This window comes from Calliphora vicina, chromosome 3 (assembly GCF_958450345.1).
Source record: "Calliphora vicina chromosome 3, idCalVici1.1, whole genome shotgun sequence".
Lineage (NCBI taxonomy): Eukaryota > Metazoa > Arthropoda > Insecta > Diptera > Calliphoridae > Calliphora > Calliphora vicina.
This window is the reverse complement of record NC_088782.1, coordinates 73994690-74008173: the sequence shown is the minus strand read 5'-3', so window position 1 is coordinate 74008173 and position 13484 is coordinate 73994690. Positions and strand designations below refer to the sequence as shown.

The following is a 13484-nucleotide window of genomic DNA, read 5'->3' as shown; positions in this document are numbered from 1 at the left end:
AATCAAGTCATCCGGCACCCATAGATTTTCGTCATTGGCTTTTTTGAAGGAAGTCTTTAGATGTCTTACCGTTCACCGAATTAGCTCCCATGTTGCGTTAATGCCACTTCTTTCCATAAGTTTTTTATAGAAAATGTGTGCCGTTGGTGCCTATTAAATTAAAACTATAAAAATAAAATAATAAAATCTGTAATGGCAGCTTTTGTCAACAAAGGCGCCCACAGCGGGAACACTTGTTGCGGACTTTTTGCTTGAAAGCCCTTAAAATTTTCTTACCTCAATTTCTGGAGCTTCTCTAAAGGTACGGTCAGACACAGCTAAACGTCAAATATTTCATTGCCTGAATCTGGCCACAAATAAAATTTACAGAAAACAACAACAGATGATTGTAGTCAAACAAAATTATTTGTCGGCAAACTAAATATTTTCTTAATGTGAACATAGTGTGACCACTAGCTATATAAATACCTAAAAAAATATATAATTTGATCCTTCTTTTTAAATCTTTTTAATGTAAAAGCACTTATTTCGAATTATAAGCAATTATTTTATTAAAGTTTTATTGAATTTTTTATCATATAGTGAATTTAATTTTTCACTTTTTGTTTGATCAAACTGCTGCGAAAAGAATCAGTAAATATATTTGCCGTGTGGTCATACTATATCAAATACTTCCATGAAATAATTGTTTGATCAAATAGAGCAATAACAGAAAATTATTTGCTCAGCATGCCGGATAAATGAAAGGAGATTATGGCTCATAATCATAGTCAAACACTAAAGTCGGTTCTTTTTAGAAACAATTTTAAAATAAAAACCTGCTTTTGATTAGTTTGCAACTATAGTCAAAATTAAAGTATGTTTTAAATTGAACCGACTTTAACTGGGTGCCACCGCAAATGTAGAAAATGTTTTCATACAATATACAACAAAATACAGACAAGTGGCAACGCTGAACAGTTGGCATACAATTAAAAAAAAAAACAAAAAAGGTAAACAATAAAAGTAACCGGAACAACTAAAGAAAAGAAGTTGTTTGTTGTGGAAAAATAAAATATATAAGATGAATATCATAATTAGAATATTTTGGTACTAATTTTATTGATAACTGTTCAATAATTGCAAAATCTCTACCAATATCTTGTAACTTAAACATTTTTTACTTTCTTTTTTACTTATATTTACAGTCGATTTTAACGTCAAAAGTATATTTTATCTTATCTATGGTAGACCTAAAGTCCACTCTTAAGTAAAGACGACGTTATTTCTCTTAAAGTATTCTTTATTTCTGACTATAATTATGGGCCTATGTATTTAAATATTTTTGGTAATACATTTAAGACACAATTTCACTATATTTTTAACTATAAATACATAAGATATTTTATATTTCTTTAGCATTTGTTATATAAATTATTTTCATTAAAAAATTGCATCAAGACACGAAGTCTATGTTCCGATTTTTTCATTTTTAGTTATATATTTGTATGTTATTATTATCAATAAACACAGTACTTTTAACATAGTCTGATGTTTGATTATTTTTTATATAAGAAGTTTCTCTATTTACAAAATTTAGTATTGCTGAAATGTATGGAATATTAATGAAACTATATACAGATTGAATTTAAAATCAAAGAAAATGGTTTAGACATAAACAGTATAATCTGCAATTAAAAATTAATTCTTAAACAGTATGATCTGTTTACTTTTTACTACAGAAGAAGAATATGTATAAAGTATTTTTTAAGGTTTCAGATTTTGCTATCATACATAAATTGTTATTCTAAATCTGTAGATAATGCAATTGAATTGCAATTAATTAAAAATTTATGTAAATAAGTAAACATTTCTGTAACATTTTATATTTGTGAACATGTTCTTAGTATCTATAATATCTGGACATTTGACAAAACGACTTCTCTCGAGATAAGACAATTTTACAGGATTTTTGTAGTAAATATAAAATTTGAATGCGCTTCTTTTGGTCTTATCGCCGTATTTCTATGACTTTTAGAACATAAGATAGGGCCTTTTCGGAAATGCATCACTGCGCTGCATCTGATGCGCAGTACGTTCTAAAATGCAAAAGTGGGCAACACTGCAAATGTCTTGAGTTTTTAAAAGCAACAGTTAAACAGATGATGCGCAAAAAACCATAAAACAAGCATCACCAAATTGGCTGATGCATTGTATGCGCATCAGCATCAGTTGATTTGCATCAGCATCGCAAACTAATCACAGATGCTCATCAAATGCAACGCAGTGATGCATTTCCGAAAAGGCCCATACGCAATCGAAAAAACGACCTCTTTCAGGTTTTTCCCCAATTTCAATTTGACAAAACAACTTTCTCATAGAATTCAAATCATTTTAAAAAAAAACTAGTAACTGCATTTGACAAAACAGCCAATCTCTATTTAGTTTTAGCACATTTTTAACACTTATTTTTTGATAAAACAGCTTCTTTCGAAAGAAGTCGTTTTGTCGAAAGCAAAGATTGAAAAACCTACCACTTGTTTGAGACAAGTAGATTTTTAAATCAGTTGATCGCGAGTTTTCATTTTGACAAAACGTCTTGTATCGACAGAGGTTCTTTTACAAAAACGAAAATTTAAAAAATTTAAGTCTTATCTTAACATAAGTGCTTTTAAAAATGGAAAACAGAAGAAAAGAAGCTGTTTTGCTACTTAATACTAGAATAAATTAAAATTCGTATAAATGAATGAAGTAAAAAACTTGATGCTATGGCCAATAATGTGAAAATAAGAACACGTAAATATGTCTTTGTTTTCGACCAAAGACCATAAACTAGAAAAATCTTTGGCTAAATATATGGTTCAAGTGATGAAAATACTTTGATTGACAAAAATTTCGATGATGTGAATGGATTGACCATACATTTCTAGTTGTGTTGCATCTTGAGTTTGATACAGTGAATGAGCAAATTGAAAAAAAATTAAGAAAAATTCATCCTTTTCAATATACCGTACACACGACTGGGTAAATTTAATAACGGCTACAAATCGTTCATGAATTAAACCAAAACTATGTATTTTTTAGATTTTATTGGTCTGATGAAAGATGCAACATTTCAGGTATTTATAAAAATAATTTTATTTATAGGCTACATTATATATTAACTTTTTACTACTTACATACATATATCTTTTTCAGGTAAAAAATTTGAGTGAAAATAGGTTCGATGGATGCAGTACGAGTAAAGTAAACCTGGAGTTTTGCAGTACAAATCATCACTTGACCCAGGATAGGCTTTTAAGCTGCTAGACATCAACTCTCGTCGTCTAAAGATGCCGATTCCACAATTGGTCGAAGTTACATGTCTCCATTAGTCGTATCACATAACAAAAAACGCGATTTGATGGATATGCTGCCACTAATAAATACCCATCTACACATTTTTTATTTTCAACCTATTCAAATATTTACTGTTTTTAAAGAAACATTTTTATATTTGCTTAATTATTTGGCTATTGTAACGAAAAAGTTGAATAATTTTTTTTAATAATACCGAAATATGTTTGTCAAATCAACTTCTTTCGACTTTTTTTTTATATTTCAATTTCACAAAACAACTTGTTTTTACATAATCCGACTCTAATTTAATTAAAACAATTTTGACAAAACGACTTATATGATACAAGCGACTTATAAAAATACATTTGACAAAAAAGCTTAAAATTTGTTGTTACTGTTTTAAAGAAAACCATTGCTCTTTCAAACAAAAGAAAAAGCGCTACTTGTTTATTGGATATTTGTCTATAATGTTTATATATAACATTTCTTTAATTTTCTACACAAGAACTTTTGTTAGTAGTTTTTACAGTTTTTCGCTCTCCTGAAAAGTTGACGTTTTAGAAAGAAGCCGTTTTGTCAAATGTCCACAGATATGTATTTATTAAAAAAATCATTTCAATTATGAATTTCTTTTTTCCCTCTATATATGAGTATAGTTTCAAGTATAACAAGTAGTCTGACTACCTATTTTTCGATATTACTCTTTCACATATACGGGTACCGTGTGAATTCAACACCCTTGTTAGAAATGTAAACACATCAAATTTCTCGAAATTTTAACCAAAAATTTTCGATTAAATAAAGTTCAATTCACGTTAATTCTTTAAATACAGAATTTCATAATTTTTTTCTACACTTATTTTCGAATTACCGAAACATGTACAAACTAAAAAAAACTTTTTTTTTTTTAATTTTTGACATGTTATTGTGTTTGTGGTAGAATTTAAACTATTAAACACAGTTTAAAAAATCGTATAAAATTCAAACAAATTATAATTTAAAACATTTCTATGAAGCTCTGTATGTCTGGTGAAAAATATAGATTTTTGTTACTAACACAAATATAGAGTTGGGTCCTGCTGTCAAAGAGATGGACTACTTGTATATACTTTGGTTTCAACATTTTAAAAATATAATACAGTTCGATTATTTGATTGTTTTATTTGAATAAAACGATTTTAGTTCAAAATCCAAGCAAATATAATAAAATTCCAAAATTGTTTATTATATTAGGGATATTTTGTAGACTTTAAAGTTTAAGTACAATTATACCTACAAATTTTAATACGTTGATAGTAATATAATTTAATAAATAAACATTTAGTAATTATATTATTAACTTGAGCAAGCTTGAGTTCTTTTCGCAGATTTGTTTTCATTATATAGCGATTTTTAATTTAAGATATAGCTGTTATTTGACGCTGTTTGATCTTGCAAATGAATTGCAAGATCAAATAAAAAATTACCCAAAGTGGAGGAAAATATTTGCTGTTTAGTGGTCACATTACAATAATGTTTTCTTATCGGCAAATAAATTTGTTTGACCAAATTCAGATGTTTTCTTGTTTGCCGTGCAAAAATATTTTGTGTTCAAAATAGAAACATAAAATATTTGACGTTTAAATAAAAGTACTGAAATTTCACAATGCTTTCAAATGTAAAGCAAAATCTAGTAATATTTTACTTTCTAGAAATGTCTTTTTTATTGATGGAAAAATTAAATTTTTATCCAGCTTTAATATTTTTTTAGAAAAAATATAACTATAAATGTGACCCAAGACAAATATATTTTCCCCTTCGTGTGTTTGATAGTATTTCTGTGTAGTTTGATTAAACAAGATGGTAAATAAATGTTATTTTATCGTCCCTGTTTTGAATATTAGTACTATGTGTATTTTTTCGATTTTTTTTTATTGTTGCTTTACTGGTCATACATTCATGTATGTGCACAAAAGCATTTTTCGATGTCTTAATTGGTTCAGGATTTAACAAAAGCACCTACATATATATGTGATTTTCATGTACTGAATGCTTCAACAAGAAGTCCTATGTGTTTCTAATCATATAGGATTCCTTGTTCTAATCACTATAAATACATATGACAATATATATTGACAATATTAAATCTCTTAAGAAAATAATATTGGATCTATAATTACACTCGGAGACTCGCGTTCAATTACTATTTTTGACGTTATAATTACCAGTATAAAGTTTATACTATAAACTAAATGTATTTATAGTGGTTAGAACAAGAAAACCTATATGATTAGACAATACAAAATCTAAATCATCTCTAATTTATCAAATTTTAAAATATAACTTTTGGCCGCGGAAATGCTGATTTTAAACGAAAAAACTGGTGATTTTGAAGCAATTGATAATGATGAAAATCATATTAATGAAAAGGAAGTAGCCATTAGCAAAATGTCCCCAGAAGTGCTGGTTGTAACGATGGATATGCAAAGTGTTTTATTATCTCCAAACAATATTACAAAACAAAGCTTGCACTTCACAACTTTACTTTCAGTGTTAAAAATACCAAATGTGCTTTTTAGTATGTGTGGCATGAATGAGATGGATGCGTAACGGCAAATAGTTGTATTATACAATTTTTAAAACATTATTGTTTAAAATATAAAAAGGTAATACTCATATCTTATGGGTGCAGTTACCAAAATAAAAATAAAGTTTTATGCAGCGCCATCGCAACCATACAAAATAAATTATTTCTATTTTAAATTCTTAAAAAATTATGAAGATGTCCCAGGAAATTTTACTTCAATTAGACCAGGGGCCTATTTCACTAAGCTACTAGTTCACAATTACAAGAGTTTTTGCCTGTAAAATTGTGAATAATTGCGTTTCATCAAAATACAATTACAAGTTTGTAGCTACAAGTGAATTTTACAAGTCACAAGTCTACAAGTGGTTTTGTTTCACTAAACAAAATTTGCACTTGTAAACTTGTAGAATTGTAGAAAAAAAGCTTAGGGTCGACGGAGACCCTCAGAAAAATTTTTACAAGTTACAAGTGAATGATAAATTTAAATAAAATTTGATTTTTAACTATTTTTGAATAAAAATTTTTTAAAATAAACACAAAATCCAAAATTTTTAATATTAATTAGCATTTGGTTACCTTAATATAGAAAGGCCCTAACTCGTGTTTTTTTTAAGCCGAATTTTTTTGTTAAATATGATATATGATTGGACCATTTATCGAAATAATCAAAAATCTGGGCTTATAAAAAACACGACTTAGGGCCTTTCTATATTAAAGTAATGATTCATTTATTTATTTTGTTTACTATTAAATAGGTTTCATATATACAGAAGTTATGCCACCTAATTTTAAGGCGATTGATGTAGGGTATCATATGGTCGGGCTTCACAGACTATACTTTCTTACTGGTTTTTTTTGCCTTTGGGAATAGCCACTTTGGAAATCTAAATATATATAGACAAAATTGCAAAAGTATTTATTTTTATCAGTCCCCGCACATTTTCCGATAGATTGGGTATAAACAAGTAAGAGAACTATATTCGGCTATGCCGAATCTTATATACTCTTCACCAAATTATACTTCAAAATACAAGTTTTAAATTTTTTAGGTAAACAAAATTTATTTTTTTTTCCAAAGTTGTTTTTTTTCATTTTTTGGAAAAAAATATTTTTCGAATTGTTATTTTAATTTTTTAAATTTTAAAAACAAATTTTTTGTTTTATAAATTTAAAAAATTTTTTTTTGTTTTTTTAATTTTTTTTATGAAAAAAAATTCTGGTTAAAAAATATAAGAAATATTATTGAAATATGTTATATTGCGATTTTATATGACATTTTTGCATTTTGAGTAAAAAAAATAAATAAGAATTGTAAAATTAATATCACAAAATATATGTACAAGAACTTGTAATTGTAGAAATTGTAGTTTACAAGTGCAAAAAGCTACAAGTTTTGTGAAAATGTTGATGAAACACAATTCAACAGCACTTGTAAGAATTAGACTTGTAATCAGGGTTTCGAAGAACTACTAAAAGCAGTCGCATTTTACTGAATAGTTAACTTTTTACAGTCTCATACTTAAAAAAAAGTAACTAGTTTCAGTTTTTGATCACATGGTTACTGAAAACAGTTGACTGTGCACACACATTACAACAGCAAGCTGCAATCGATTTTGTTTTTTTCCAGCAGCCAAACGAATCAGCAGTCGCCATGTTTCAGTTTTCAACTCTACCGAACTGATTAAACGACTTCAGCAGCAAAAACATTTCTGTGTGTGCTGCTTACGCATTGTCAGTTTCGCGTTTTGTTTTTCGTACTACGCAGCGTAACAAAAACTGCTAGCTCGACTGAATAGTACGACTGGCTAGTTTGGCTGGTTGTTTAAAATGTGTGTACAACAACACACACTTTATGAAGTTGAATCGTATGATTTTTTGGTTTTTGTGTTTACATATCACAGAGGAAATTTAAATGGCGCATATTCAGAAATCATAACTAAAGTCGGAACTAGTAAAACAGAAACTAAAAAATAGTTCATAGATAGTTGTAGATCTTATTCACAATTCATAACTAGCTTAGTTACTGCTTTGACATATAGAGAAAACCAAATATCGATATTTTGATCGATATATACTGTAATTAATTAAAAGGCTTATAAAGCTATTAAGAGACTATTTTTGTTCTCTAAAAGTACATACAAAATTTATGATCGTTTATGAATATGCGCCAATGTTATTATTGTTAATAGAAATAAATAGGATATTCTTATATTTATTATACCTTAATTAAAAATACTTCTTATTAAAAAATAAATTTAATAAAATTATTAATTTTGAAAGTTTACTATGTTGAATTTTGTGAGTATACCAACATTTTTAAGCGATTTATGCACGTTAAAGTGATTTTCGGAAACGGATCTATATGGGAGCTATGACTAATTATGGACCGATCGTAACAAAATTTGGTGACATAAATTTTGTATATATAAAACTTATTTGGAGCGCAATTAGTGGAGATGGGCTATTCCGCCATACTGGTATCTATGTACCAAATATGTAAATGATATTTAAGTTTACAATGAAAATAAAGCATTTCATTATACCCTACACCGCCATAATGGGGAGGGTATAATGCGTTTGTGCAGATGTTTGTAATGCCAAAAAATATTAGTCTAACACACAACTTAAAGTATACCGATCGACTTAGAATCACTTTCTGAGTCGATTAAACGATGTCCATCCGTCTGGTTGGCTGGCTGGCTGTCTGGCTGTCTATGTAAACCTTGTGCGCAGAGTACAGGTCGCAATTTTGAAGATATTTCGATCAAATTCGGTACATATTATTTTTTCGGCTCAAGGACCAAGCCTATTGAAACTGGCTGAAATCGGTCCATAATTGGTCATAGCCCCAATATAAGGTCCACTTCCGAAAATCACCCAAAAATATAAATTATTGAAATTTTAAAAGAAAAATGTTTTTGCTCTTTAACTTAGTGTAGGGTATTATTTTCGGTCAAGCCCGACCATACTTTCTTACTTGTTTTATTAATAAATATATTCCAAAAATCATAAAGCAAATAATCATTATCAATATAAAATATTATAAAAAAATATCAGTAATTTTTTATACTAAATTTATTAATTAATAATTTTATTAAATTTATTTTTTTAATAGGAAGTATTTTTAGTTAAGATATAATAAATATAAGAATTTCCTATTTATTTCTATTAACAATAATAACATTTAAATTTCCTCTGTGATATGTAAACACAAAAACCAAAAAATCATACGATTCAACTTCATAAAGTGTGTGTTGTTGTACACACATTTTAAACAACCAGCCAAACTAGCCAGTCGTACTATTCAGTAGAGCTAGCAGTTTTTGTTACGCTGCGTAGTACGAAAAACAAAACTCGAAACTGACAATGCGTAAGCAGCACACACAGAAATGTTTTTGCTGCTGAAGTCATTTAATCAGTTCGGTAGAGTTGAAAACTGAAACATGGCGACTGCTGATTCGTTTGGCTGCTGGAAAAAAACAAAGTCGATTGCTGCTTGCTGTTGTAATTTGTGTGCACAGTCAACTGTTTTCAGTAAGCAAATTGTTGAAATTGAAGACTTAAACTTTTTTCAGTTCAGTCGTTACATGAGACTATTTATTTTGGTGCTGAATATTAAACCCTGCTTGTAATTGTAACTTGTAAACTTGTAGAATTACAAGTGTTTTTGCCTGTAAAATTGTAAACTTGTGAATAATTGTGTTTCATCAAAATACAATTACAAGTTTGTAGCTACAAGTGAATTTTACAAGTTACAAGTCTACAAGTCATACTTCTACAAGTGGTTTTGTTTCACTAAACAAAATTTGCACTTGTAAACTTGTAGAATTGTAGAAAAAAAGCTTAGGGTCGACGGAGACCCTCAGAAAATTTTTACAAGTTACAAGTGAATGAAGAATAGAAATAAAATTTGATTTTTAATAAAAATTAGTTCAAATAAACACAAAATCCAAAAATTTTAATATTAATTATCATTTATTTATTTATTTTGTTTATTTTTAATTATTTATTTTTATAAATATGTGATTATATGTAATAAAACAAACCATATCACATTATTTGCTTATTAGAAATTATCGATAAGTGGCAACACACTAATCATATGTTATAATCAAATAAACACGTGCAAGTGAAACATATAATATTAAATTCTCATATTTTTTTTGGAGTGCAAAATTAACCTTTTATACGATTCCAGTGATGAAAGCGATACTGAAATCACAATAAGAAGAAGAAGACTCTTTAGACCACGTCTGGAATATGAATTCCTGGAATCCACGTTGGAGTACAATGAGCGTTTCAGGCTAAAACGGGACAAATTTATTTTATTATTAAATTTATTGTCTCCAATACTGGAGAACGAGACAAATAGAAGCCATTCTCTGACGGTACAACAGCAGCTACTGATAACGTTACGCTGGCTAGGAACAGGAACCACATACCACGCAGTAGGTGACTTGCATGGTGTAAGCAAAGCCACTGTGTGCAGGGTAGTAAAAAACGTAGTTACTGCAATTAATACCGCTTTGTTTACAACGTATGTAAGCTGGCCAGAAAACATGGATCAAGTGGTATCCAAATTCTACGCCATGAGAGGCATGCCGTTAGTTTGCGGCTGTTTGACGGCACTTTAATAAAATTAGATGCACCCAAAGAGCATGAAGAAGCTTATTTTGATCGGCATGGTAATCACTCCATTTCCTGTATGGTAGTTTGTGGACCCGATCTCCAATTCTATTACTCCTATGCAAATTGGCCTGGTAGTACTCACGACTCTCGCGTCTTGCGTAATAGTTGTTTGTTCCGCAGAATGGAAAACGGCTGGCGTCCAATTCAGAACGGAATCATTTTAGGTGATTCAGCATATCCGCTAAAAGATTGGCTAATTCCTCCGTTATCAAATAACAGAAGATTCCTCAATACACACAAATCAACAAGAAGGGTTGTGGAAAATGCAATTGGCATTTTAAAGGAAAAATTTCCAGTTTTAAATTATTTGCGGATGAGCCCCGAAATGGCCAGCGATGTTTTTAATTGTGCGGTCACTCTTTGTAATTTTTCACGCACTGAGGAAGATGAAAACTTCAGAATTACATATCCTAGCGACTCCGATAATGACGAAGAAGTGAATCAAACCATAGCAGACAGTAGAGGCCAAGCCAGGCTGCAAACTCTTTTAAATTATTTTAATTAGTTTATGATTTGGAAATTAAAAAAATTAAAAGAAATAAAAAAATAAAATAGTTTGACAAAAAGAAACAGTTTTAATAAACAAAAAAGAGAAAAATGATAAATAACAAAGAAAATTATATTAAAAGGAAAGTTTAACTAGAAAAATAATGCCCTTACGGCGCATAAATTTCTGCTGAGAAAATTGAATCTGCAGAAGTTTATTTTTCAATTGAAAATTTTCATTCTGCAGCTTCAAATTTTCAATTTGCCAATCCACCTTTTATTCTTTCTTATTTTTTTTATTTTGGGCTTACTCGTGGGCGAGAGATCCATTTTCCACACATCGCTCTAAATAAAAAAAAATTAGAAAAAATTTAAAATCTTATTTAATGGTACCCACTTCTTTTTCGGGAGCTTTCAGGCATCGACACTGGCTCATCTTCTTTCTTGGCAGGAGTCACTTCTGTGACTGGCAGCAATGAGACAGTGTCATTGCAGTCTTCTAAAGAGATACTCACTAACTCCTGCAATGACACTTGTTTATCTTTAGTCTCCTGTGGTCGGATGCCATCACATGTTGGTGACTCCTTTCCAATAACCTCCAAAACCAGGGTATACAGCTCCGTAAGCTTTGTGTCCCTTCCGCCAGCCGCCCCTGTCTTTCGGGAGTTGTCTCTCTTGACCTTAATTAAAAAAATATTATAATATAATGTTATCACTTTATAAAACCAACTTACCAGTGTCGTCCTTTTGATGTTTGCCCAAAAAACATCACGCACGTATTTGGCGTCTTTTGCACTTCTCATCAATCCAAGTCCAAGACACTTCATACGCACGTTCTCCCACTATTTTTTTATCTCTTTGGTAAGTTTATCGCTAAACTTACCAAAGAGAACGTCTTTGGCAGCTAAAATCTCCCGCACCACACTAATTTTATTATGTTGATTTGCCATTTCAAAACAATAATTTTCTTTTAACCACTTTAAACATTTAAAGTTGTTTGCCACAACTTTAAACACAAACTACATATGTTTTGATTGATTAGTGGTGTGATAACAATCAAAACAAATTATCGATATAGATTAGAGTACCAATAATTGCAAAAGTATTTTTTTTATCGCCCCCGCACATTTTCCGATAGATTTTGGGTCTAAAAAATAAGAATTATTATTAAAATGTGTTATATTTGGTTTTTATTGGATATTTTAGCATTTTCAGTAATAATAAATAAGAATTGTAAAATTAATATCACAATATATACAAGAACTTGTAATTGTAGAAATTGTAGTTTACCATTGCAAAAAGCTACAAGTGTTGTGAAATTTTTAATGAAACACAATTCATCAGCACTTGTAAGACTTAGACTTGTAATTGTAACTTGTAAACTTGTAGAATTGTAGTTTAGTGAAATAGGCCCCTGAGGCCTATTGGTGATATTAATTTTACAATTCTTATTTATTATTACTCAAAATGCTAAAATATCCTATAAAAAAGCAATATTTCAATATGTATTTTTTGGCCGAAGGCTTCTTTGTATTGATATTAAATAAATATAAAATGTGCGGGGACTGATAAAAATAAATTCTTTTGCAATTATGGGTACTAATTTAGAATTGTCTATATCGTCCCCTTAATAAAACAATAGTGTATAATTTGTTTACCATTTCGAAATAATTGAGTTTAAAATTTCTGGTGTTAGTAGACATCTAGAACAAAATCAATATTTCAATTGATCTATTGACCCACTTTGTGGAAGTAGAATTTCACCAAATTTATATAGAATCAGTTATGTAGATTCTTATTATGCAATAAAAATAATGGTGTATATGCTTATACACTATTGTTTTATTGAGGAGAAGATATATGTTTAGATTTCCAAAGTGGCTATTCCCAAAAGCAAAAAAAAAAACAAGTAAGAAAGTGTAGTCGATCAAGCCCGACCATGATACCCTACACCAATCGCCTTAAAATTAGGTGGCATGACTTCTGTATATATGAAACCTATTTAAAAATAAACAAATCGTTACTTTAACATAGAAAGGACCTAACTCGTGTTTTTTATAATCCCATATTTTCGATAATTTCGATAAATGGTCCACACATACAGTGGTGGTCAAAACATATGCAACCAGCAACAGAATTTTACAAAAGTGGTTTAAACTAGTTTAAGATGTAATCAAAAATATTCATTTGCTTATAATATTTTTTAATTAATGCTTTAAAAATAAGAATATGAAATTTAGTTCAGAATTTTTTGCATTGAAAAGAAAAAAAAATTAAAAAACTACGTATGGGTTGATATTTCATTGGTCAAAACATATGCAACTAATTGCTTTTAAAACATTTCTGTCTATAAAACTTAATATTTCGTGGCAAATCCTATATTTTCAATGACGGCCTTACATCGGCAAGTCAGTGAAGCTATCAA

General features: G+C 29.2%; 1 protein-coding gene across 1 annotated transcript in view; it reads left to right on the top strand.

The window, feature by feature from the left end:
• LOC135955529 (putative nuclease HARBI1) overlaps positions 1-11078 on the top strand; it is a 36458-nt gene extending 25380 nt beyond the window's left edge. The window contains exons 2-3 of the mRNA XM_065505878.1: positions 10054-10374; positions 10431-11078. Coding sequence (XP_065361950.1) covers positions 10054-10374; positions 10431-11078 — 969 coding nt within the window. The remainder of the gene's footprint in view (positions 1-10053; positions 10375-10430) is intronic.
• The last annotated feature ends 2406 nt before the right edge of the window (positions 11079-13484 follow it).